This window comes from Sceloporus occidentalis, unplaced genomic scaffold (genome assembly GCF_023333645.1).
Source record: "Sceloporus occidentalis isolate IW3139 unplaced genomic scaffold, rSceOcc1.0.p SCAF_179, whole genome shotgun sequence".
NCBI lineage: Eukaryota > Metazoa > Chordata > Lepidosauria > Squamata > Phrynosomatidae > Sceloporus > Sceloporus occidentalis.
In genome coordinates this window covers 980,426-1,003,107 of record NW_028317159.1, presented here as the reverse complement: position 1 = coordinate 1,003,107, position 22,682 = coordinate 980,426, and the positions used below count along the sequence as shown (strand labels likewise).

Below are 22,682 nucleotides of genomic sequence, written 5' to 3'. Positions count from 1 at the left end.
GGGGTAATTAGGGTTCAATTAAGTGGTCCTATTAAGCATGCATTTGGAAAATTGTAGCCCATTGACTGTTTACAAAAGAAAAATCCTGCATACCGACTCAAAGGATTAATGTGAGAAAAGGCATGTGTATCTTTGAATCAGCTGGTGTCAAAAACCCTTTAACACGGTCTATAATGTTTACATGAGTAAGAGCACACAAGCCACTAATGTACTAATGTTCTTGTTTTATGGAGCTCATTAAATTTGCCAACTCTTTGAAGAAAAGGTATGGGTGTAAAATACATGACTATGTAAAATTTAGAGTTTTCATCTTTATATACATGTATTTCATCCAAAATTTTACAGCTTGGGGTATGTCTGTACATTGTAGTTGAACATTTATGTACCAGTATTTATCCAAGCATTGGTTAACCCTCTGGGGAAATATATACACACACATATATATATTATATATACACACACATACATATATACATATACACATTGGACCATAAAAGTTAATAGTATGATGAATGCCGTGATTAGATTTAAAACATCAGACACACCCGTCTCGCAGCCTTACTTAGAAACAGGTTTTCAAGTAAACAAAATAATTAGTCTCAGAAAAAACAATGGAGTCGTTTTTATTTTATTTAAAGAACCACTACCCATTAAATGTATTATTCCACTAAATGGAAGTAAAGGCCATTTTTTAAGAAGACCATGCAAATCTCTGAAAATACCATGTCATTTTTACATTACATAGAAACATAGCGTTTGATGTAAAGATCTGCTGCAAGGCTGTTCCAAACTGTTAAACTTAACCCCTTCAATCCCAGGGGTTTTTGGTACCTCAAAGCCCAGAGCAATTTTGCCATTTTTGGGGTATGTCGGTTTAGCGATGATTCTCTTTTCCTGTGAATAGTGTACCCATATAAACTATATATCGTTTTTTCAAGGAGAGATAGCGCTTTCGTTTGATACCATAGTTGGATGATTAGCTGGAAATTTAGAATGAGAAATTTAGTAAAAACTAGCGAAGATTAGAAAATTAACCTAATTTTTTTTTTTACATTTTCCCTCTGAATCCTCACAAAATTAGGTAAAGTGATGGAAAATCCCCTCCAAGTTTATCAATTCAGGTGTCCTGATTTCAGACATACCTAATTTATATAGATTTTCCAGACTTTCCCAGCACCACGGAGCGTTCTATTAGGTGTACAATTTTAACGGGTTTGGGGGTTGTGAACGGGGGCAGGAGGGTTATACTGGCTAGATGTTATGCTAGGGCAATGGGAAGTAAGGTTTTTTTAATAATTTTTTTATTATATTTTTTTATATATATTTTTTTTATTTTAATTTTTTTACATTTTTTTTTATTTTTTATATATTATTTTTACACAGTAATGGTTAGAGGTCCTCCTAGGGACCTCCTGAACATGCCAGTGATGTCACAATGACATCACAGCCCACATTATAATTTTTTTTTGTATTATTTATATTAATATTTTAATGATTTATTTAATATTATTTTTAAATCACTAACCGTTTTTTTTTTCTGCTTTTCTCTTTCAGGACGGGAGGGGGAGTGAGAGAGATGGTTTCTCACTCCCCTCCCCGCGATCCCCCTGCACCGATCACACTGTGATCTCTATGCAGGTCCTCACAGACCTGCATAGAGATCGCAGCGTCTCTGTGCCTCATCGGAGGGCAGGATATCCCCGCAGGGGATATCCTGTCCTCCGATGACCTTCCGGGTTACGTCAGCAGTGACGTAACCCGGAAGGGAATGCCCGATCGCGCGTTTGCAACTGCGCGATCGGGCACTTACAACCGTAACAGCTTACCGGCTTTCATGCCGGAAGCTGTTACGGGAGATCGGGCAGCAGAATGCCGGCAATGCCGGCTTCTGCTGCCAGGGGGGAGTCCAGGCTGTCAAATGACAGCCTGGTCTCCCGTGCAGCGGCAGGGATGTGTCCCTGACGCTGCACGAAAGGCTGGACGTACCGGGACGTCCATAGGGGTTTCTTTGTGGGCGTTTTTTGGATGTCCCAGTACGTCTATAGGGGAACTAAGGGGTTAATTATATAATATCTCAGCCTCTAACCCACTAGTTACACAGGTTTGTTCTTTGAACAGACCCTGTCTATTTAATGACCCCGGGAAGTTAGCCAATGATAATTATTGGCTGCTTCCTTTGTTGAGAAAATAGGAGCTACAAGATAATTTCTGAAACCAAACCTCCAATGAGATCCGACACACAGAGTACTGGGGCTACTGGAAAATATTATAATAATATTTGATATCATATTTTATAATATTATCAGACAACATATTATTCAGCGTTTACTATGCAGCCCTGTTTATCATACCTTCACCAAAATGAGATATAATGCCCATAAATGGGGCACAAAAAAAGTCAGTGTAAATGCTCACTTGTTGGTGGTTACATGGAAAAGGAGAGAAAACATGCAACAAAAAAAATCTTGCGGCCACAAATCTTTGGATCAGGGTAGCCGATGTACCACCATCGCCAGTCCTCCACTAGTATGCCCAGCAGAGTATTAGCCCACACTCAACCAGTCCTCGCTTCTTTAATTAGTGAACATCATTAGAGTTTGTAGCGCTTAAGTTACTTGTAACTTATTTGCCATTTTTCTTGATCAGTGAAAGATATTTCCTTAAAATATTAGAGAATATTTTTTGAAACATACAGGGCCAAAGGGTTTGGTTAGCGATATGATTAGATTTCTGCAGAGCCTCCGAGGACAAAACACACTCAGCCAGGAGATTGCCGAGTGCCTGGACGCTGCCAACAATATGTTTGGTGGCAAAATGATGTGCAATTTTATTGGGTACTTTGGAGGGTGACAACTAAGTAAATGCAGAAAAAAAAAATTTTTAGTTGTTAAAACCCAAAACAGGCCTGGTTTTCATGTTTTCGTTCTCATGGTTATAGTGGTAACGAAAGACACACATATTGATATTAATCATCATTAAAGTAGAAAAATAATACTACTTACTATAATAAAATTTTATTAGATGTTCTTTATTGATTTAAAGATTAATAGTTTAAATAAATAAATAAATAAATAATAATGACATATATGCTTATTCAATTTGTTTTTAATATTTAGAATTATTAAGTTAGGGCACACTCTAGAAGAAGTTATTGCAATAGATATGAAAAGGCATGGTGCGGTGTTCCCTCAAGATGTCATTGTGTACAATAGTGATTAACCCCAAAGAGTAGGACAGGAATTGTAGGAAAATGGGTTATTCAGACCCTGAATGCCTAAATCAAACATCTTAAAGACATATCGTCACACAGACAATATACGGAATGTAAGCATTCACATAGAACCTGTTATGGACATAGCAAATTTACCTATAATGAATGTAATTAACCATTTTTATACAAAGTATGTTTTAAAACTGTGGTTTATACAATTTTTGCCACAATCGACAATTTTAAACCCTACAAAAATGTTCCTCTGTTTTGGCTCCTATGTATGTACGTTTTTATTCTTTTATCTTTAACAGATGTACTTTACAGTTTACAGCATAAAAAATGGAAGGTACAATAATGATACCCGGGAACTCTCTGTGTTTGACCTGGAGTCTCTAGGTGGAGCCCTACTTCCTCAGGTCTCTGGGTCACTTCTCTCTTTCTCCAGGCCGGGGGGGAGGGGGTTCATTTCCCACTCACCTTCTCTCTTACTCAAGACTGTTTGGGGATAACCCTGCCCGATGCATGGAGAAAGAGCTGCGGGTAGCCTTCCCTGGGAAGTTCCCAGGTATAATAATGAGTGCAGTTCTGTAATCTGCATTATGATTACGGTATAGCATATATGAATACATTAGGATATAATAAATATCTGCCCCGTAGGGCTTTTACTGTCATATCTTTAGTAACTTCTTTCTTAAAAGGACACTGTTGTACAAGCAAGAGTCCAAAGCAGATTATTCTATGAGCATCCAAACAGAATTGATATACTACAATGGGCAAAGGACTGTATAATGTATCATTATACAGTGCTAGAAAAATAAATTAATGTCTTACCTACCTTGCAGCATGCAGGCACTACATGGAGATTGTAACCTGCGCATGAGCAGAGAGGACCTCAATGTGGAGCCTGATGCAGCGCAACGTAAAGGTTGGGTCAAAAAATGTTACATGGATCCATTAGTTTGTAATTAGGGATATCATAGAGGAGGCTTTTGTTGACTCTTTTGAACCCCTTTAACGCCACATAGTGATTCAGTGCTCAACATAAATTTCAAAGACACGATATCCTCCTACAAGCAGGACTTTCAGGCATAGTATATTCTAAAAAACTAAAAATATGGATTCACACTTACAACAGACATGAGATTCAATCAGAGAACATCAATGAAATAAATACATTTTTAGACAGCAATACTCTGACTCATTACCAGGTGTTTATCGTACAAGAACAGATAATACCCGATGTCTGTCACACCTTAATCACATCATAAATCTTCACATGTGTCACGGAGCTGGCTAGTCCGACCGACTGCCTCCGCTGTCTTGTGCTCCCTTAGCCTGGGACAACACACTTTCCCCGGTTCCCCAGTCTCTAGCCGAGACTCAGTGTAGGGTAAAACCAAACGAAGACTGATTTATTTTAGACACACAGAGCTGGATATATCCAGCAAAACACACATTAACATAAAACAAGATATTGGGACACAAACCGCCCCCTTAATCTGCATCCCAGAGACAACAGGGGCAGTAACGGGATTAACAATACAATAGGTGGGGGGAGACTGATTTATACAACATTAAACATCAAAGAATGGTGGTCACTCCCTGGTGGCAGATCCTGGCTGTCTGCTGGAGATAATCCCCTCAGCCAATGATGAGATGATACTGCTGGGGGTAGCCACAGAAGTCTTTACAAACCCAGGGCCCATAGTCAATAGGGAGGAGGCTGGCAGTCAGGCTTCTCCAGTGGCCCCAGTGATGGAGGCTTCCGTCACAATTCTCCCCCCTTCGAATTGGACTGACATAGGATGAGACCCCAAACGGGTTGACTCCGTAGTCAGTCAGTTTATTTGGCCCATTAATTCCCTCCCAAAATTGATGCTCCTGCTGCTGCTGGGGAGATGGGCCGGCTGCGCCATCTCCCGGGTACCGCTGGGGAGGGATGCCTCCTGCATCCCCTCCCTGGTGCTCCTGTTGCCGTTGAGGAGGGAGTTCCGGTTGATCCGGTCCTGGAGTTAGGTTCTGCTGCTGGGGGGGCGGGTCGGCCGCTGTATCTCCCTGAACTCCTGCAGCTTTGGTAGGTGCTGGGCAGAGGCCAGCGATGCTCTGCCTGGTTGCCAGCACTTCAGCTGGGGTTAGGGAATCTTGTGGGTCGGTCTGCCGCTGGGGAGGGAGAGCCGGTTCCTCTGCTCCCGGACATGTGAGCTGCCGCTGGGAAGATGGACCTGCTGTCACATCTCTCGGTTCCTCCCACTGCCGCTGGGGAGGAAAAACAAGTTCCTCCGCTCCCGGACATGTGAGCTGCCGCTGGGGAGAAGGGCCGGCTGCCACATCTCCCTGGATCCCTGTAGTCATTGCAGATGTGGGGCAGAAGCCAGCAGCGCTCTGCCCTGTTGCCAGCTCTTCAGCTGGGACTAAGAGATCTGGGCAGACTGCCCAGCATTCTGAGGCCCCCGGTGTGGAGACCGCAGTGTTATCCACCCCTCTTGGGTTAACATCCTCAGATGTAAAATCAGTTAGATCCACAATCTCTGGATCTGGTTGTGGAGCACAGTCGCACAGCTCCAGTATCGGATCTGGATTAGCTGCCCAGTATCCCTGTGACTCAGGGGTGGAGACCGCAGTCCCATCCACCCCGCCTGGGTCAACATCCTCAGGTGACCACTCAATAACATCCACAAAATCCACACAATCCCTGGACACTGGGGCATTCTGTTGAACGCGTTCGAACAGTTTTTTATACGCCTTCTCCAGTTCCCACTCCTGCGTAATTAAAAAGTCTAAATCACCTTTAAGTCCTAGCGCATCTGGGAGGTCCCACTCCCTGAAATCCCGGATGTCCTCAATCCGCCACTCCGCTGTGCTGCCGAAGTCCGGATCCTCCTGAAGACTATCCCATAATAATCCAGGGCCACCAAAGTCATAGCCCTCTGGAGAACAATCTTTCGCAGTTCCCCAATATGCTTGCTCTGTATACCACTGCAGAGCCCTATAGTGATCTTCCAGCTCTACCTCCTGTTGGACCAGCTTGTCCAATTCGGATACCCATTGCTCCTGGGGTTGCTGTCCCAGGAATGACATCCGTAGTTCCCGCTGGTCTCTAATCTTTTGTTCGGAGCTTGGAAGACACTGACCCCGGCGTATAACAGCCCTCTGCCATACTGACCGTCGAACCACTTGCCTCAGGTTCTGGTATTGTTCTGTAGGCAAAGCAGTGGTGTAGCAGGAGAGGATGACCCGCAGCAGCCCCTGGAATTCTGATACCACATCCATGTCCTTGTCAAGGCGACCGAAGTCTGCCGTCCTGTCGGTTAATCCCGGTAGAAAGTAAGTGTCCCTCGGACTAAGAAGCAATCCCACCGCTTGCCACCAATGTCACGGAGCTGGCTAGTCCGACCGACTGCCTCCGCTGTCTTGTGCTCCCTTAGCCTGGGACAACACACTTTCCCCGGTTCCCCAGTCACTAGCCGAGACTCAGTGTAGGGTAAAACCAAACGAAGACTGATTTATTTTAGACACACAGAGCTGGATATATCCAGCAAAACACACATTAACATAAAACAAGATATTGGGACACAAACCGCCCCCTTAATCTGCCTCCCAGAGACAACAGGGGCAGTAACGGGATTAACAATACAATAGGTGGGGGGAGACTGATTTATACAACATTAAACATCAAAGAATGGTGGTCACTCCCTGGTGGCAGATCCTGGCTGTCTGCTGGAGATAATCCCCTCAGCCAATGATGAGATGATACTGCTGGGGGTAGCCACAGAAGTCTTTACAAACCCAGGGCCCATAGTCAATAGGGAGGAGGCTGGCAGTCAGGCTTCTCCAGTGGCCCCAGTGATGGAGGCTTCCGTCACAACATGCTTTATAAATAATTACCGTCATAGACTTTACGTCACTGTTACTTTATTTATTGTTAAAAGGACACTACTTCCAGCTGCTTGTATCCTTTAATTGAAAAGTATTTACATTTGAAATTCACTATAAGTTGTCTCATGCCGGTCCTGTAAGGTGTTATCTCCACCTTGAACCTTATTTTCTCTTTAGGTTTGAGGAAAGGCACCCTGCATGAAAAAAAATGTCAAAACGTCAGTCAACGAACAGTGACGGTTCAATATTCTGAAACAGCACTTGACAATGTCTGGCACTCCTACTGCTGTGAACTACTAGTTTCACTATCAGTTTCTAGATATGAAAAACAAAACTAAACAGGAAAAGAGTTCACTATCCATAAGTAAAATATATCCTTTATTTAACCCCTTAAGGACAATGGACTGTCCTTAAACACATTAATTACAATGCATTGTGAGCCCATACATGTACATTGTCGTGAACGGGTTAATTCATTAGAATATAGCCTTTGGCATTCAATCCTGCCAGACTGGGTCCTGAAGCTCCTATCATACATTATAATGTATTGCAGCAGAGTAGCTGCTACAAAGTTACTGTTAAGTATCGTGTAGCTACTACAAAGTTACTGTTAAAAATGAATAGCACAACAGCTGATTCTAAAAAATATGGAGCTATGCTTCCATTCAGCAGTTTCTGCCATTGTATGTGCATAGTGATAAAGGGGTGTGTGTGCCCCGAAACTTTTGTTATTCCGCCGCTTATGAAATGTTTTCTTTTCTCGGATTGATGTCTTATTGTGCACTCATTGGAGCAGGAGTGCTCTTGGACATAGCTGCATGGGACTTTCCATCTTTAAAATATACGATATGGAACTTTTGGACCCAGTCTGGCAGGACTGAGTATCTAAGGCTCTATTTTAATGAATTAAATAAAGGTTATATCATACTTATGGACAAAAGACACTTTCCTTAGGAAGGATAGGGAACTGCCTTGTACCTAAGGCAGTTCACATGGGCCAGTAGCTCTGTAAGACAGAGAATGCTGCTAGTCAGTGACCACTTGGCAACTTCTCCATATGTGTAACGTCACCAGTGGAGTACCAGTGTCATAGCGGCCCTAGGCTTGCGCTCCTCACCTACCTCCACAACTGCAGCTACTAAGCAATGTGATATGTAATCATATACATTGATCAGCCATAACATTATTACCACCTTGCCTATATTGTGTAGGTCCTCCTTTTGCTGCCAAAACAAGTCTGACCTGTCAAGGCATGGAGTCCACTAGACCTCTAGTATCTGGCACCAAGACCTTTACGTCCTGTTGCGAGATGGGGCCTCATGGAGGCATCCTGGTGCCATGTGTTCTCCAGCTAAGCGTTGCGCACACACACCTGGCCATCCACGTTATGTAAAAGAAAACTTGATTCACCTTTTTCCATTGCTCTGTGGTTTAGTGCTTATGCTCACATGCCCATTATAGGCGCTTTTGGCAGTGGACAGTGGTCAGCACGGGCACCCTGACTGGTCTGCGGCTACATAGCCCCAATACGCAACAAACTGCGATGCACTGTTTGTTCTGACAGCTTTCTATCAGAACCAGCATTAACTTTTTTTCAGCAATTTGAGCTACAGTAGCACGTCTGGTTTTGCAGATGCTCTGACCCAGTCATCTAGCCATCACAATTCGGCACTTGTCAAAGTCCCTCAGATCCTTACGCTTGTCCAATGTTCACTTGCTGCCTAATATATCCCACCCACTGACAGGTGCCATGATAACAAGATTATCAGTGTTATTCACTTCACCTGTCAGTAGTCATAATGTTATGGCTGATTGGTGTATACACATTTACAAGAAAGTGGAATGTGTCCTTGAAAGGGGCAGTAGCATGTTACTTCTTCACTGTACACTTGAAATGAAATGCTTCTACAAGTCGAGCACTGAAAAACAACTTTCCAAGGACTTTCACAGATGTCACATGATTAGGTTTCAGAAATTAATGGAATCACGAAAGTTCAAATTAGTTACATATTTCTCAGAATCAAACTTCTGCTCATACTCACACTGCTGAAAGTTGTCCATCCACCAGGCCGCTGCCTTCAACCACAAGGTAACAATCTTTAACTGCCACAGTTAGAGGATTTGTGAAACGGATCTCAAGTGTCATTGTCTGTTGATGCACTGCTGTCCCAAGGACCTGTTAGAATTGAAAGAAAAAAGAATTAAGGTTAATGCAGAGGTCCTGTCTGCAAGGGTCAGATACTGTCCTTGAATGAATTTGAACATTGTGACAAGGTAAGTAAATGCTCATCATAAGTAGAATACCCATTCTGCTTATTCAATTTCAATTCAATCACATCTTTCTGATGAATTTGTACCCATAATTGGCGTTCATATTTTAAGGCTAACTTATGCTTTGTGTACAAAACAAAAAAAAGGTGGCTCAAAACATATTTGTGCACAAAAGTGTAAATGGTCAAAGTAGGACACAGTGGGTAATGGAAACTTCTATTTCTCCATACTTCTCCATAATATATATTAACGAAAAAAGTATTTTTAGTTTGCATGGAGTATAACTTAAAGACACAATGCTCGTTTCACCGACTCCATCAAGGTGGCTTTATCAGGCTGGGGTTTGAATCTGCAACCCTGAAGTTTTTTGATAGACTTTGCAGTCAGGGGCATTTTCCAACTGAGCTATCATACCGGCTATATGTACTCATTTTGAATACCATATATTGCTGACCAGATAATAAAACCACCAACTTGAGGTTCTGCAGTGTTTGACAGCAGGATATTGCTTAGCCCCAAATGGATACCCAAATATCTAATGATCTATTAATTTATTCTACATAAGATTTAAATGAAAAACCCTCATACAACCAAATAAGGGAGAGGGTCTTGAGTTTATAAAAGCTGTAATGTTGAAATACTTTTCTCTTGATAGCCTATTTCTTTGGAGAGGCGTTTATACTTTTTATAGCTCTAAATTCTACCAAATGACTCTGGGGACAAAACACAATCTCGTGAACTGGAATATAATAAGCAAAATATATTAATTGGCAGATAATTGCTAGACAAAATTGCTTGTTCCAAATCCAACCCTACCTACATCAAGAATAGCCAACAGTGACTACTCCAGCCATTGTTGCATTAGCTCTTCCAGGATTCTCAATAAACCAATGGCTACCTAAAAACACTTGGTGAACTAAATAACCCACACCATAAACAGAAAATCCTCTTGCAGATGGTCATAGGAATACCATCTAAAATGTAGTGCACTCTATAGGCGGCTGCAGGGATATACTCCTCTATATCTTTTTGGGAGTGTGTTAATAGACCGATAGGTGAGGGAAGGGCGGTGAGTGGCCTTCCTGGGTATGGGGCTCAGAGACCACATGGATATCACCACCTTCTCTCATCTTGTACACCCTTGACCCCAACACAAACTTTCATTATACTAATGACCTACAAGATAAAAAGTAGTTACTTGTTACATTTTGCCCCATATTAAAAAATGCACAATAAAAGCAACCAGGACTTGCTATTTTTGTGAATGAGTTCCAGAGAGAATACTGAATAGTTTAACTTGTATTTGCATTATTTACATTAATTCTACAGTCTGAGATCTTACTGTAGCCTTACCTTAATGTAAATGGGTGGGTTTTCCAGAACTAGATCCTTTGTTATAAGAACTTTCTCACCAAAAGGTAATTCACACAGTGCCACCACCTGGATCATATTTCCATTATTTAAACACCCTTGGTAGTGGGAATATGGAATCTGCAGGGAGATATGTGCATCTGGGAAAACAAAGCATCTGACGTTAGGCCATAATATAAGTAAATCTATTATTGTAATATAATGTCACAAAGTGTGTTTTTGTTTAGATTAGTCCTTCCAGTTAACATATATTCAAATACGCTTAATTTAGTGCATCATAGTGCACGGAGTTTATGAATGATAATGATGACGAAGAAGAAAAAAATACCACCATCTAGTGGATATTGTTTTGTATTTCAGTTTTGTTGTAGCTTTTAGATGTTGGCTAATTTTAAACAAACAACCACAAAATAAACCTGTGTTCCCGTTTCTTTAATCCAACCTAATACATACAAGATTACCGCAAAAGTAACTTCCCCTAATTCCTTTATTTATTGTATTTAACATGACTGGGCTTGGAAATGTACCGTATGAAGCCTGGGGCCCTAGGTTGCCACTTTGTTTTGGTTTATGTAAATACAAAATCTGTACATCCACAGACTGCATAATCTCAGTAGTAAATTACTAATTCTTCATTTTATGTAGCGTGTAAAGAAAGATACTATTGTACACAAACTGTTCATATTGTATACAAATCAATATAAGGAAGGCGGAATTATATAACCTGCAACTCCAGCCAAGTAACTGAGTAATAAACAACATTTGGCAGACCACATGAGCATTACCATACCTGGGAACTCTCTGGGTTTGCCCGGAGATTGCCGGGTGAGCGATGCTTCTCCGGGTCGTGGGAGTGGGGTCTTGACAATGCCCGCTCCTTGCCCAATTTTCTCTTTAAATGGGGGTGTTTCTCGCTGCCGCCAGCGGGAACTCCTCCCGACGTCAGCGGGAACTCTCCTGACGTCAGTGGGAGCTCCCATTAATGTCAGCAGGACCTCCTACTGACGTCACAGGACCACCCCCCGACGTCAGCGAGAACTCCCATTAACGTCAGCGGGACCGCCTGCTGATGTCAGTGTGCAGTCCTGGCCGCATCCCGCAAGGGAAGGCTCCGGGTAGCCGGAGCCCAGAGGTTCCCAGGTATGAGCATTACCCAGCAAGTTGTAAATGCTTCCTAGCTTTCCTTAAACTAGAGCTACCTGGTGGCTGTATGTGAAACTGCAGTTAATACACAAAAAGTAATTAACCTACACAAAATGTTAGTGGCCTAAAAAATCGGTTATGTGCTAAAGACATCAATACTGACTGAAGAGTCAGAAAATGCTTTAGTTCTCACCTTGACTTGGACTTATAATCAATGACTTTTGATCAGTAAATATGTCATAAACCCGTCTTCCTGTGTACAGAATGCAAGAGGCGCTCAGATTTACTTTGACAGGTCTGTGGTAGGGAGTAAGGTTCTTTAAAAAGAGAAGAAGGTTAATATCATCCCCAACAACTAGAGGGCTGAGAAGCTTAAACTTTCCAGAAATATCTGGACCCTCAAGGGGAGGTATGGTGGGTGTTACACGGAATCCATCTGTTGGTCTTGGAGGTAATGCACTTCCCTCACGTGATGGAGATCCAGCATTTCTGCGATGGGATGGAGGTACAGCATTTCTTGCAGGCGATGAAGGTAGTACGCTTGGAGATGGTGTGTTTCTTTCAGGCGTTGGAGGAAATACATTTCTTGTAGGTGTTGGGGGGAACGCGTTTCTTGCAGGGGTTGAAGGCGACGCGTTTCTTGCAGGGGTTGAAGGTTGTGTATATCCTAAAGGTGTTTCCGGCAAGTTAGGCCCTGCAGGTGATACAGGTCTCATGGGTGGCTCATTCCTAATTCTGTTATTCGTTGTATTGTGTCTGTTACCGATTTGCTCTGGCGGAGGCCTGTAATATCCCATATTTCTGCTGGCTTTCTCAAACACCTCCCTTTCTTCTGGAGAGCCTGTGTAGAAAAGAAAAAGTACAGTATGTGACCTAGCAAATGTCCATTTTGCTAAGGTTATGACATTCAAAACAATGCTTTATGCTAGAGGCCATATTGAATGTATGAGCCTTAAAAATAAACAGACGCGTAACAAGGGCTGAGTTTATTGCATCGCTTGTCACTACTTTGTGCTCCCCTCTCCTTCTCCAAAGACCAAAACAAATTAAGGCTGTGTGAATTGGATCTGGATGCAGCATTATGTAGAAAAACTGGTAGGACACAAAAGTGGTCAGATTGTAGACCGTTGTTAGTCTGCTTCCACTTTGGATTCCTATAATAGTTGACCTTTAGGAACTTGTCTATTTTCTCTTATAGGAATACTGCTTATCCGTGCATAAAAAAGTATTGAAGTCAACGTGAATGAAACGGTTATGGGACATCACTGTTTTATGATAAACATTACCTTCTGGATATTTGTAATTATGTGTAACATCTATGCGAGTATCGCTGCCCACAGCCTTGGTGCTGATGCATTGACCAACGTATTTAGTGTCACTATGTGCTTTCTCTTTGCTGCCATCCTTATGCAGAATCCAGGTAACCCGATCTGCATTCACTTCCGCAAACACAAACGGAGTATCGTACCCCAGATGAACATCACCCTCCTTCACGGCGATGACAGAGGACGGACCACAGCGATAGATTCCTGGAGACAGAAAATATAAATCCTCTTCTAACACATGTAGGCCTATTCACAAATAGCAATACTATTCCCATGCACTAACATGTTTTTGAAAGCATGGAAGGGCCATTTAGTTCTTCAGTTAATTTTATGCATGCTTAACTATAATTTAGTTATAGAGACAGAGAATCACTGAATGTAGTAGAAACACAAATTTGTGTCTGGTAGAACCATATCACCCTACCCCATGAGTTCGCTGCATTTATAATATAGCTGTGGAAACCACTTAGTTTGTGTTTTTTTCCAAGCAATACAATTCACATTTATTTGAGGGGATTTTTACTTAAAACACTTTGAACAATAAATGCAAATGCATAAAAGAACATAAATGTTTTTGTTTTTTTCCTATGTGCACAATTTTGCCCTCACTTGAATTAGTATGGTTTCCACCTTAATATACATATTAATTGATGTTTTGTTGTCTTTTGTAATAATACTTGTGTTATGTTTACTGTAAGTCTTGTTTTCTTATCCCTCGGGCTTCCCATAATGCTGACCAATATATATAATACCGTAATAATTTAACTTTAGGATAAGATCTATTTTGGGATATTTTTCTATCATGATTTTCAAACTACATCCCATTATCCCAGTATATCACCTTGGCTTTGCTCTTGAGGAGTTGAATCCAGAACCTGCCAGCCACTGTAGAAATAACCAAGGTCTCTACGCATAAACCAGGACTCGTTCCAGACATGGAAGTTCCTGCATTAAACAGTAACATTTAAGGAATCATGTAATATGGAACTGAATGTCGTTGTTATAATGTATGGACATCAATGTATTCCAATTAACAATTTGGGTGCTAAGTGTCATTATTTTTCTGTCCTTGCCCAAGCAATCCCTTACCTTCTGTCTCAATAGTCTAATAGACTGTAAACTCACCAGACCAGGATCTAATGCTTATATTATTGTTCGTTTTGTATTCACCATCTATAGGAGCGGTACATAATTTGATGAAGCTGTATAAATACATTCTTGCTTACAAACACTGACACACATTCATGCTTGTATACAAACACACAAACTGATTCATGCTTACACATACACATTCATGCTCACCCACACACTTACATTAATGCTCACATACTTACACATTCACACAGAAAGATTTACATAAACATTCATGCTCACCCACACACTTACACATAGACATTCTTGCTAACACATACTACCTCTCACACACACTTACACTGCACACTTATACATACACTCCCTCTCTAACATACATACTCACCCTTACCTTACCAGCTGCCACCGCTTTCTTTCTGGACTGCTCGCACAACCTTGTTTTACCGCAAGGTCATGTTACATCGTGTTATGTGACATCACTGCTTTCCAGCTTCTCGTTGCCCATCCAAAGTTCTTCATGAGACTTTTGGACTGGCATTTACTTATAAAACTAATTAGCCGAATAGGTGCAACATCACTTTAAAACAGTTGTCTAGATAGGTGGGATTTTTCCGTTATGCTTAAATAACATAGAAACCATTTCTAAAATTTCAATTAAAAAAAAACATTTTATATGAATGCATGCCCATTTATGTAGGGATTTTTTTTAACTTTTTATATTTTATTCATATTTTTAAGACGATAATAAAAACAAACTGATACTTAGTTGGCTAGCTTTTATCATATTTACCAAATGAGCACAAACTTAAGGTAGAAGCATACCATATGCTGTCATCTGACGTCTCCAGAAATTTTCCTTCTGTATCATAGTGCAGATCCACATTCATGTTTGCGTCCGTGTTGTGGGCGGAGTTGAAATTTGTGATGACCCTGGTTGGAATGCCCAGACATCTGAGCGCTAATAAAACAATCACACGGAGACAGATAATTATAATGTGATCATCTCAGAAAGGGATGGAAGGAATTAACATATCATATCCTTTAATAGAAATAAATACATTACATATCTTGGCAAAAGAACACAGTAATTTGTCATGTGTGCTCAATGATGTTAATTATATATTTTCCTCTGATTTGTGGCTTATTAAATGGTTTTCCCTCTTCCTTTGAAATGGTTGCAAAAAAGCAGTTATTTTTCTAGTTTAGATGTTTGAATACTTATTGTACTCGAATAAGCATAGTAGTGACGGTAGTAATTCTTCAGGAATTTAAATCATTAAAGTTCTGATCTGACATATCGGTACTGTAATCAAAAAGATATGTGGTGACTTCTGAGCTAAACAATGCGGACCTTGCTGCTTACAGCATGTGCCCTGAAAGTGATGGGGCACACAACGATGAAACATGGGACATTGTGTTGGTGTCATTGTATGACAACATGCAAAAAAACAAATCTGTTTTTAATAATATGTTGACATGAATATTTAAAAAAAGCTTGCAAAATATATAAGTGACCTAATTAGCTGTTAATTGATGAGCACTCTCTCTATTTACTTGGTTAACAGACGAGGTGTGCTTAAAATAACCGATTCCATTACTAGACTATTGAGTAAAGTATCAAGCTTAGGTCTAACACTTGGTTGCGCATAGTGGGATATCATTTACGAGGGCAAGTGGTGACTCAGTCTATTTAAAATTTAACAGACTTTCACGGAATTTTTTTTCAGGTCCATAGGATGAGTTGTTGATTTCACGACCTGTGTTGGCCAGGCCCAAAGAAGGTAATAATATCGATAGGTTGGCATCAGAGCCAGGCTTGGATCCTTCTACATTCTTGAAACTACCTTCTATACTTAAATTTAGTTTATTTGAATCTGATGTTGTAGTAGCTTTCAAAATTATTGTACAATGTTCATCGATGAAACACTACTTGTATACAAGTTATTCCACCAAAGACATATTTGTTTATAGTTATTGTCTGTTGAAGGTTCCTTGACTTTAAATAAATTGTGACTCATCATGTGAGATGTACCTGGTCTTGGGTCAAACCATTTACAGAAGGGCATTTTATCTTATTTTATTTGATGGCATTCTATTTTATTGATGTGAAACATACCTGTGCACATAACAGCAGCAAAGACCCAGCACTGGCCATATTTTACCGGCCTATATTCATCACGCTGCCAGGTCCAAAGAATCTCAACACTTCCATTCCAATGATTTGGGTCTACACCATCCGAGAAGTCTTTTTCCCATTTTCCCTCCAGTACTCCATAATCTTCATTGCTGTTAATCTATTTATTAGAGAGGTTATACATGAACTGCCTTTAAAAAAAAAACATTCAGTACTCCACTTGTTTTAGGTGCAGAACATGTTTTCTTACCATAGCACTGATAACTCTCCCCACATATATAGGACTGTTTCTTTGGGAGCAATCTGTTGATGGATCTGCCTGGTAGTTTAAGCTTCTGTCCAGAATGTCCATACAGATACTCAGGATGTTTCTTTCAAACTGGTTAATACAAGAGAAATTTGTGGGTTTTTTTTTGTTTTTTTTTACTAACTCTGTCTTATGTTTTTAACATATTCCAGATCGGTTACAGTATTTAATTAACCAGGAAGGACATCTATCATTTTTGAAAGTATTTCTTTCTTCATCAGACTTGATAAAAATAGGTTATATTTTACTAATTTTAAATATAAGTAGCTCTTCATTTGTTTTTTAAATGAATTCCTTACTAAGAGGCATGAACTCAGGTATACAATTTTAAGTCGCCTAGGAAGAATGCATCAAATGATAGAGGGGCAAACCTGAAAAGGTCAAGGGAAACTTAGATGGAATAAGCTGTGCTTGAAAGATATGCCAATGGCCAGGTACCTTATTTCATGAGATTTTCCCACTTTCTCAGTTTTCTACATGTAGTCTCATCCCGTATTGGCCTATTTTTACAAGAGTTCTTCAGGCTAGTCTTATCATTCTCCCTAAATCTAACGTCCGCAATAGCTTAGTGTACACCTTACCTTGTATTTGCATTTTAAATGTCAGCTCAACAAATGGCTTCACTTACTTGGCCATAATTCCATCCTAGAGGAACTACATGTTTCTCATTTCCCGTGAAAATGATACCATGATCATTTAGCACATACTCCTGCCGCTCATCTTCATTGGCCATATATACATCATCATCTATGGGGGAAAAATATAGTGTTTTCAAGGTATGCCATCATGTGTGTGATGTAATTGTTTTCTTAATTCTACCTGTATTTCTATCATCAGGCACTTGTAATCTAGTAATTAAGTACAATCCTTTCCCTGTCCTATAAAACCAATAACAATAATGCAAAGAACAATAGCCCGGGCCATGTTAAAAAAAACTTTGGGCAGGGTGGAACTGTAAGATAACTTATTACAACATGCGCATATCCATGTAAATAAATCCCTCTAGGGAAGTGGCTAGACTAGTGCTGCAGATGGCATTTGCTAGGACTTAACAACCACCAAACCATATCAAATGACAACCCTATGTGTATCATTCACACAAATATTTAATGGGTCTATTTAGAGCATTTGATACATTATATGGTTGATATCTTTAGTTATGTTTATGCGGTCACTTTATTGATCACTGATTAGTGGCCTTAACTTCAGAAAAGGAACTGAATTCTTTTTTATATTATATATATATATATATATATATATATATATATATATATATATATATATATAAATAATATAAAAAAATATATGTATATATATATATATTTTTTTTATATATTATTTATATTATTTATATAATATTGTGACCTCATTTCACCTATAATATATTCAAAACATGCCATATAATACTGGTTTGTAAATCAACCCCTAAACTGGATATCTCAGTTTTTGTCCATGCAAAAGTAAGGAAAGTAGAGTTACCTAGGCACCAAGGATTAAAAAGCAGGATAAACTGCCCAAGCGAGTATGTGGATATTTCTCCCATGATAGCGATGCTAACAGAGAGGCGGTATCTCCCTATGATTGCATTCGCTGGGCTGCACATAATAACTTGTAGAGAATTTCCAGGGCTAGATTCTAGCACAGCACTCCACATCCCACTGGTCCATGAATTAGACAAGGCAAACTGCACTGTAGTGTTATGGGCTTGTGCATCCGGTGGACCTTTAGAAAATAAAGCAGATCACAGAAGAATTATAAACCCCCTTTGTATAGACACTGTGTAAGTTCAGTTTGTTTAGGTTTTACAGAATTAACATTTTTGGTTGTTAAAATCTTTTAAAATAAGTTATACATTTTGCTCATATTTAGGCTGTAATAAAAAAATAAAGGGTCACTCTCTAACATTTAATAAGCGGAAATAAGCAGTATTAACTTATTTGGTAGTATGACACTTCAGTATAAAAAAGTTAGGGTTGTATAGAGCACAGTTGCAGCCTGCTGGTTGAACCTCTCACTTTAGCTACCATGTAGTAGTGCCAAAATGAGTACAATCGGCTTTATTATTCTTGCTATAGTGAGTCTTCTAGACTAACCACCATGTAGGTATGTTAAGCAGCAATCAACTAGGGGGTCAGAGGTTTAGTTGTAATTTAAACAGGCGTGGGCTATGCATAAAGCTATTCTGAAGATGAGGACTGAGTAAGGTCTGAGTCTCTACATCAGGACAAATGGGAAGACTAGATGGGCCGAATAGCTCTTATCTACCATCAAATTCCATGTTTCTATTAAGAAGACGACCCTGTAGATCAGGTGATGATATATCTTTGTTAACTTTTTGTAATTGGCATTGTGCTCCTCACTTTACATGTAATGATACTTTTCATGATGTATTGGGTCCCCTAGACCTTTTGCTTAGTGCCACTGAGAACCGAACAATAACCTGCTTGATACAATAACCAATGTCGTCTTAATGTTAATGCCCAGTGCAATTGGGAATCAGAGCATTCTGTATAAACATTAGAGATGAAATTCGAGGAAAAAAGGTTGTAGGTGTCCCACTTGGCGCTGCGTATGGGTGGCCCTGTAAAACACTTACTGTATTTTTATATGATTTAGTTATGATTACCGGTTTGTGCAGTAAACACAATGCTCTGCCAATCATTCAGAGGTTTGCTAAATTCCAGCGTTGTCCGGAAGGACTGTCCTCTCCTCAGTATTAGCTCAGAGCTATTATACATGTCCGTGTGGTGTGCCTTCTTGTTGGATTCTAAGTAAACAGAACACAATCAAAAGGGTCAAGTTAATTATTTAGAAAATACTGTGTATCCATAACATCCCCAGTGGGCCGCTGCCCGACATCACTCCATACGCGCTACTCCAGCTGCATATCAGGTGCTACATGAGCATAGAAACATAATGTATGGCCTCTATCGGTCGCACTGTCGTCACTTAAAGTGCCTCCCAACTTTATTATCTTTCCTAGTCTCACTCCTGCTGTTGGTAGTTCCCATAATAACTTATGAATCCTCTTTCAGTCTATATGTTTGTCTATATAATTTCTTCAATCAATGCTTACACAGTATATTCGTGGCAAATGCTCCATAATAATACATAATAATGTGCGCTTTCAAATACAGGGATGGTCTTACTTAATTCAAAGGATTTATGTCAAGGTGGTATCACTAATGACTAAGCCTAATGTCAAAGCGTCTTATTAAGCGCCAACATCCAAGACATTTCTTCCTTTTATCGTTATGAAAAATGACAGCTCCCTAATTCCCTTTGAACTCTCAGTGTGATGGACTTAATTCGCTAAGAGTATTTGTGTCTGAGTCTTCTAACAATCTTTAATGCACATAATGACATTGTTACAGCGGACAGTCCTTAGCAATATTTCATAGCATCATTGTTTAGGCTTCACTCTGTCTCATAGATTCCTCGCTCAGTGCATGCCCAGTGCATGTTTCCTCATGGCCAGTTGTCATGAATGTTGCTGCTCATCACTTCAAAATGTCATAGCAATGAGAGTGAAGTCATCCAGACACGTTGAGCACATGGCATAGTAACACGCCCAAAATGATTGATTTAAAAAGAAAGTATGACCAAATAAATCACGTATAAATTCAATTGAATAAGTGATTTGAAAAAATATACAATTACAGCTAACAAGCTAAAACAATGTTGTATTTCATAGTATAGCAGTGCCGTTACTAAACATCAGGGTTTTGTAGAATACTATTGGTATAGATATATTAAACCTAAACCATACCCTAAATACGCTACCATAAGGCTTCTGCATAAAGGCTTAGAATAACTAACACAAGTCCTGGCACAAACTGGCAAGGATTCCTCAGACGGATATTTTTAAAAGTTACCTGACATCAAAATAACTAATTAGATTATGTACTGTAAACCGAGCAGGGTGATCCTGACAGTTTTATCCATGTGCCTTGAAGATCCTGAGAGTGCTTTGGAAAAATTGAAAGCCCAGTTTTGGAGAGGGATGAGAAAAAATCTTGTAGGTTTTGGTGACACCAAGGGAATGTTAATTTAACATGAACAGGTGCCCATTGGGCAGATTGGTTAATATTTTGAACTATTACCACCAACTCAATCAAATAGCAGGTAAGTGCGTGTGTGCCTCTCTCGAATGCAAATTGTTAACCAAAATTTGTTAAAAAGTACCACCAGTATTAGTGTATTGTGTGCTATATAGTCAATTGTATATCTATATAGTCCCACAATGTGGAAGATACTATGAGCAAGTGCAAGATATATAACCAGCAATTTATGAAGCTACACATTAACTTACTTTATGAAAACATCTTTCTTTCATTAGCTAACATCTTATAATTGCTATGAATTTTGGACAGTGATTTAGCCATGCATTGTGACAACGAGTCAGCTACAATTTTGACTTTTGGCTTCTTTATTTGCATTCTAATAAACCATTTAATAAAAAGTTCTAATTGTTAAATTTCCAAAGTTCTCACTAAAATGTATTATTTAGAACTCAAGTATTACAGTGAAATTAACATGAAATCAGGTATTTTTTGTTCTCTTGAAATGATCAAATTTACATATTATAAAAAGGGATTTGTCCTCAACACAGGCCAAGTAAAATAAGCAAAAAAAATGTAACCAGTGATGGACAGCATATAATATGACACAAATATACACAAAACATTGTTTCAATAGAATATACTATGTACGTCCCAAAAGACAAAAATAAAATGACAAAAATGTTCTATAGATCTACTTAAGGCAATATGAACCTAACAAACATTAAACAAATGCTATTTTTTAAAATGAGCTATCCAATGTATAAAATAAATGAAAAAGTAGTAGCTGTTGCGTGTGACATATTACACACATGGGTAGACGTGTGTTTCATAAAATATGAATTACTGATATACTGTCTATAGTCAATACAGCTCTTGGGTTAGACAATTTACTATTATAAAGTTTACAGTTTACTAGAAGTTGGTCTTACCTTCCATGGTGGCTCAATGTTCCTTCTGCTAGATGTGCCTAGTTAGTACAGCTCTGACAAACTACTGCCTAGATGTGAATCAATCATTATTTGTATCAGCTTTGCTGCCCTTGCTATTAAAATTCCTGTGACGGAGTGTTTTATTAGATCGTTAATGGGAGATGCCTTAATGCTTACACTGAAAGTGTTCACTTCCTGGTTCATTCCTGACAAGAAGCCCGGAAGGGCCAAAGGGAAGATTCCATATCTCAAGGTCAGATATCCCATCCGTCTGGCATGAATTCCAACGTCTTGTAAGGAAGGAGATGCATAACCAATGACTGGAACCAGTTGTTTAAATATGAAGCATTGATTAATATAAATAGCTAGCCTTTTAACAAGCTCGAGAGACTTTCAACCCAATCCTACAAACGTGTCTGTCCTAGTTTTTGGTGTCCTAAGTCATTTTTACAACTTGTGACATGTTCTATAAGTTATGAGGTTTATATGAAGCTTAAGGGAGTTGTCATGGACAGGGTGCAGAAGGATAATAGTAAAGCCTCTTTGGTAAAGTTTATTCAAAACTATGGGATGACTGCACTAGGATTTGAAAAACCATTAGTTACTTAACCATCCTCTTAGGAATGCTTAGTTTCATTTTTCAGGCAGTTCTTTGGGTAAATATAGAGAAGGTTCATGCTTGTGATTATTGGGGTTATTCATGGTATGTTGAGTTTAACAAATCCCACTAATTTAGATATCAATGAATGATTCAACATTTTAATGAAGTTAGAGGTGAGTTGAATTCGGATGGAACAGTTTTCTAAAATTAGCCATTTCATACACGGTGGGAGGAAGGGATGAGCACTGCCACCATTCGGTGGATTGTCCTTTCCACTCCTTAAATCAAAATGGAATAAGCAACAGAGAACCCCCTGCATGCTCAGTGAGTTAACACCAAGTATGAAAGGGTGGATAGA

General features: G+C 39.6%; 1 protein-coding gene across 1 annotated transcript; it reads right to left on the bottom strand.

Moving 5' to 3' along the window:
• Window positions 1–7,133: 7,133 nt before the first annotated feature.
• On the bottom strand, window positions 7,134–21,730 carry LOC149278828 (protein-glutamine gamma-glutamyltransferase E-like). Its single transcript, XM_089501708.1, has 13 exons — window positions 21,724–21,730; window positions 19,357–19,497; window positions 18,210–18,452; window positions 17,359–17,477; window positions 16,674–16,802; window positions 16,406–16,583; window positions 15,112–15,247; window positions 14,039–14,142; window positions 13,159–13,401; window positions 12,066–12,713; window positions 10,712–10,869; window positions 9,130–9,263; window positions 7,134–7,281 (listed from the first exon to the last, which is right to left on the bottom strand). Exons 1-13 carry the CDS (start codon window positions 21,728–21,730, stop codon window positions 7,134–7,136), a joined length of 2,388 nt encoding a protein of 795 aa, XP_089357834.1.
• Between the last annotated feature and the right edge of the window lie 952 nt (window positions 21,731–22,682).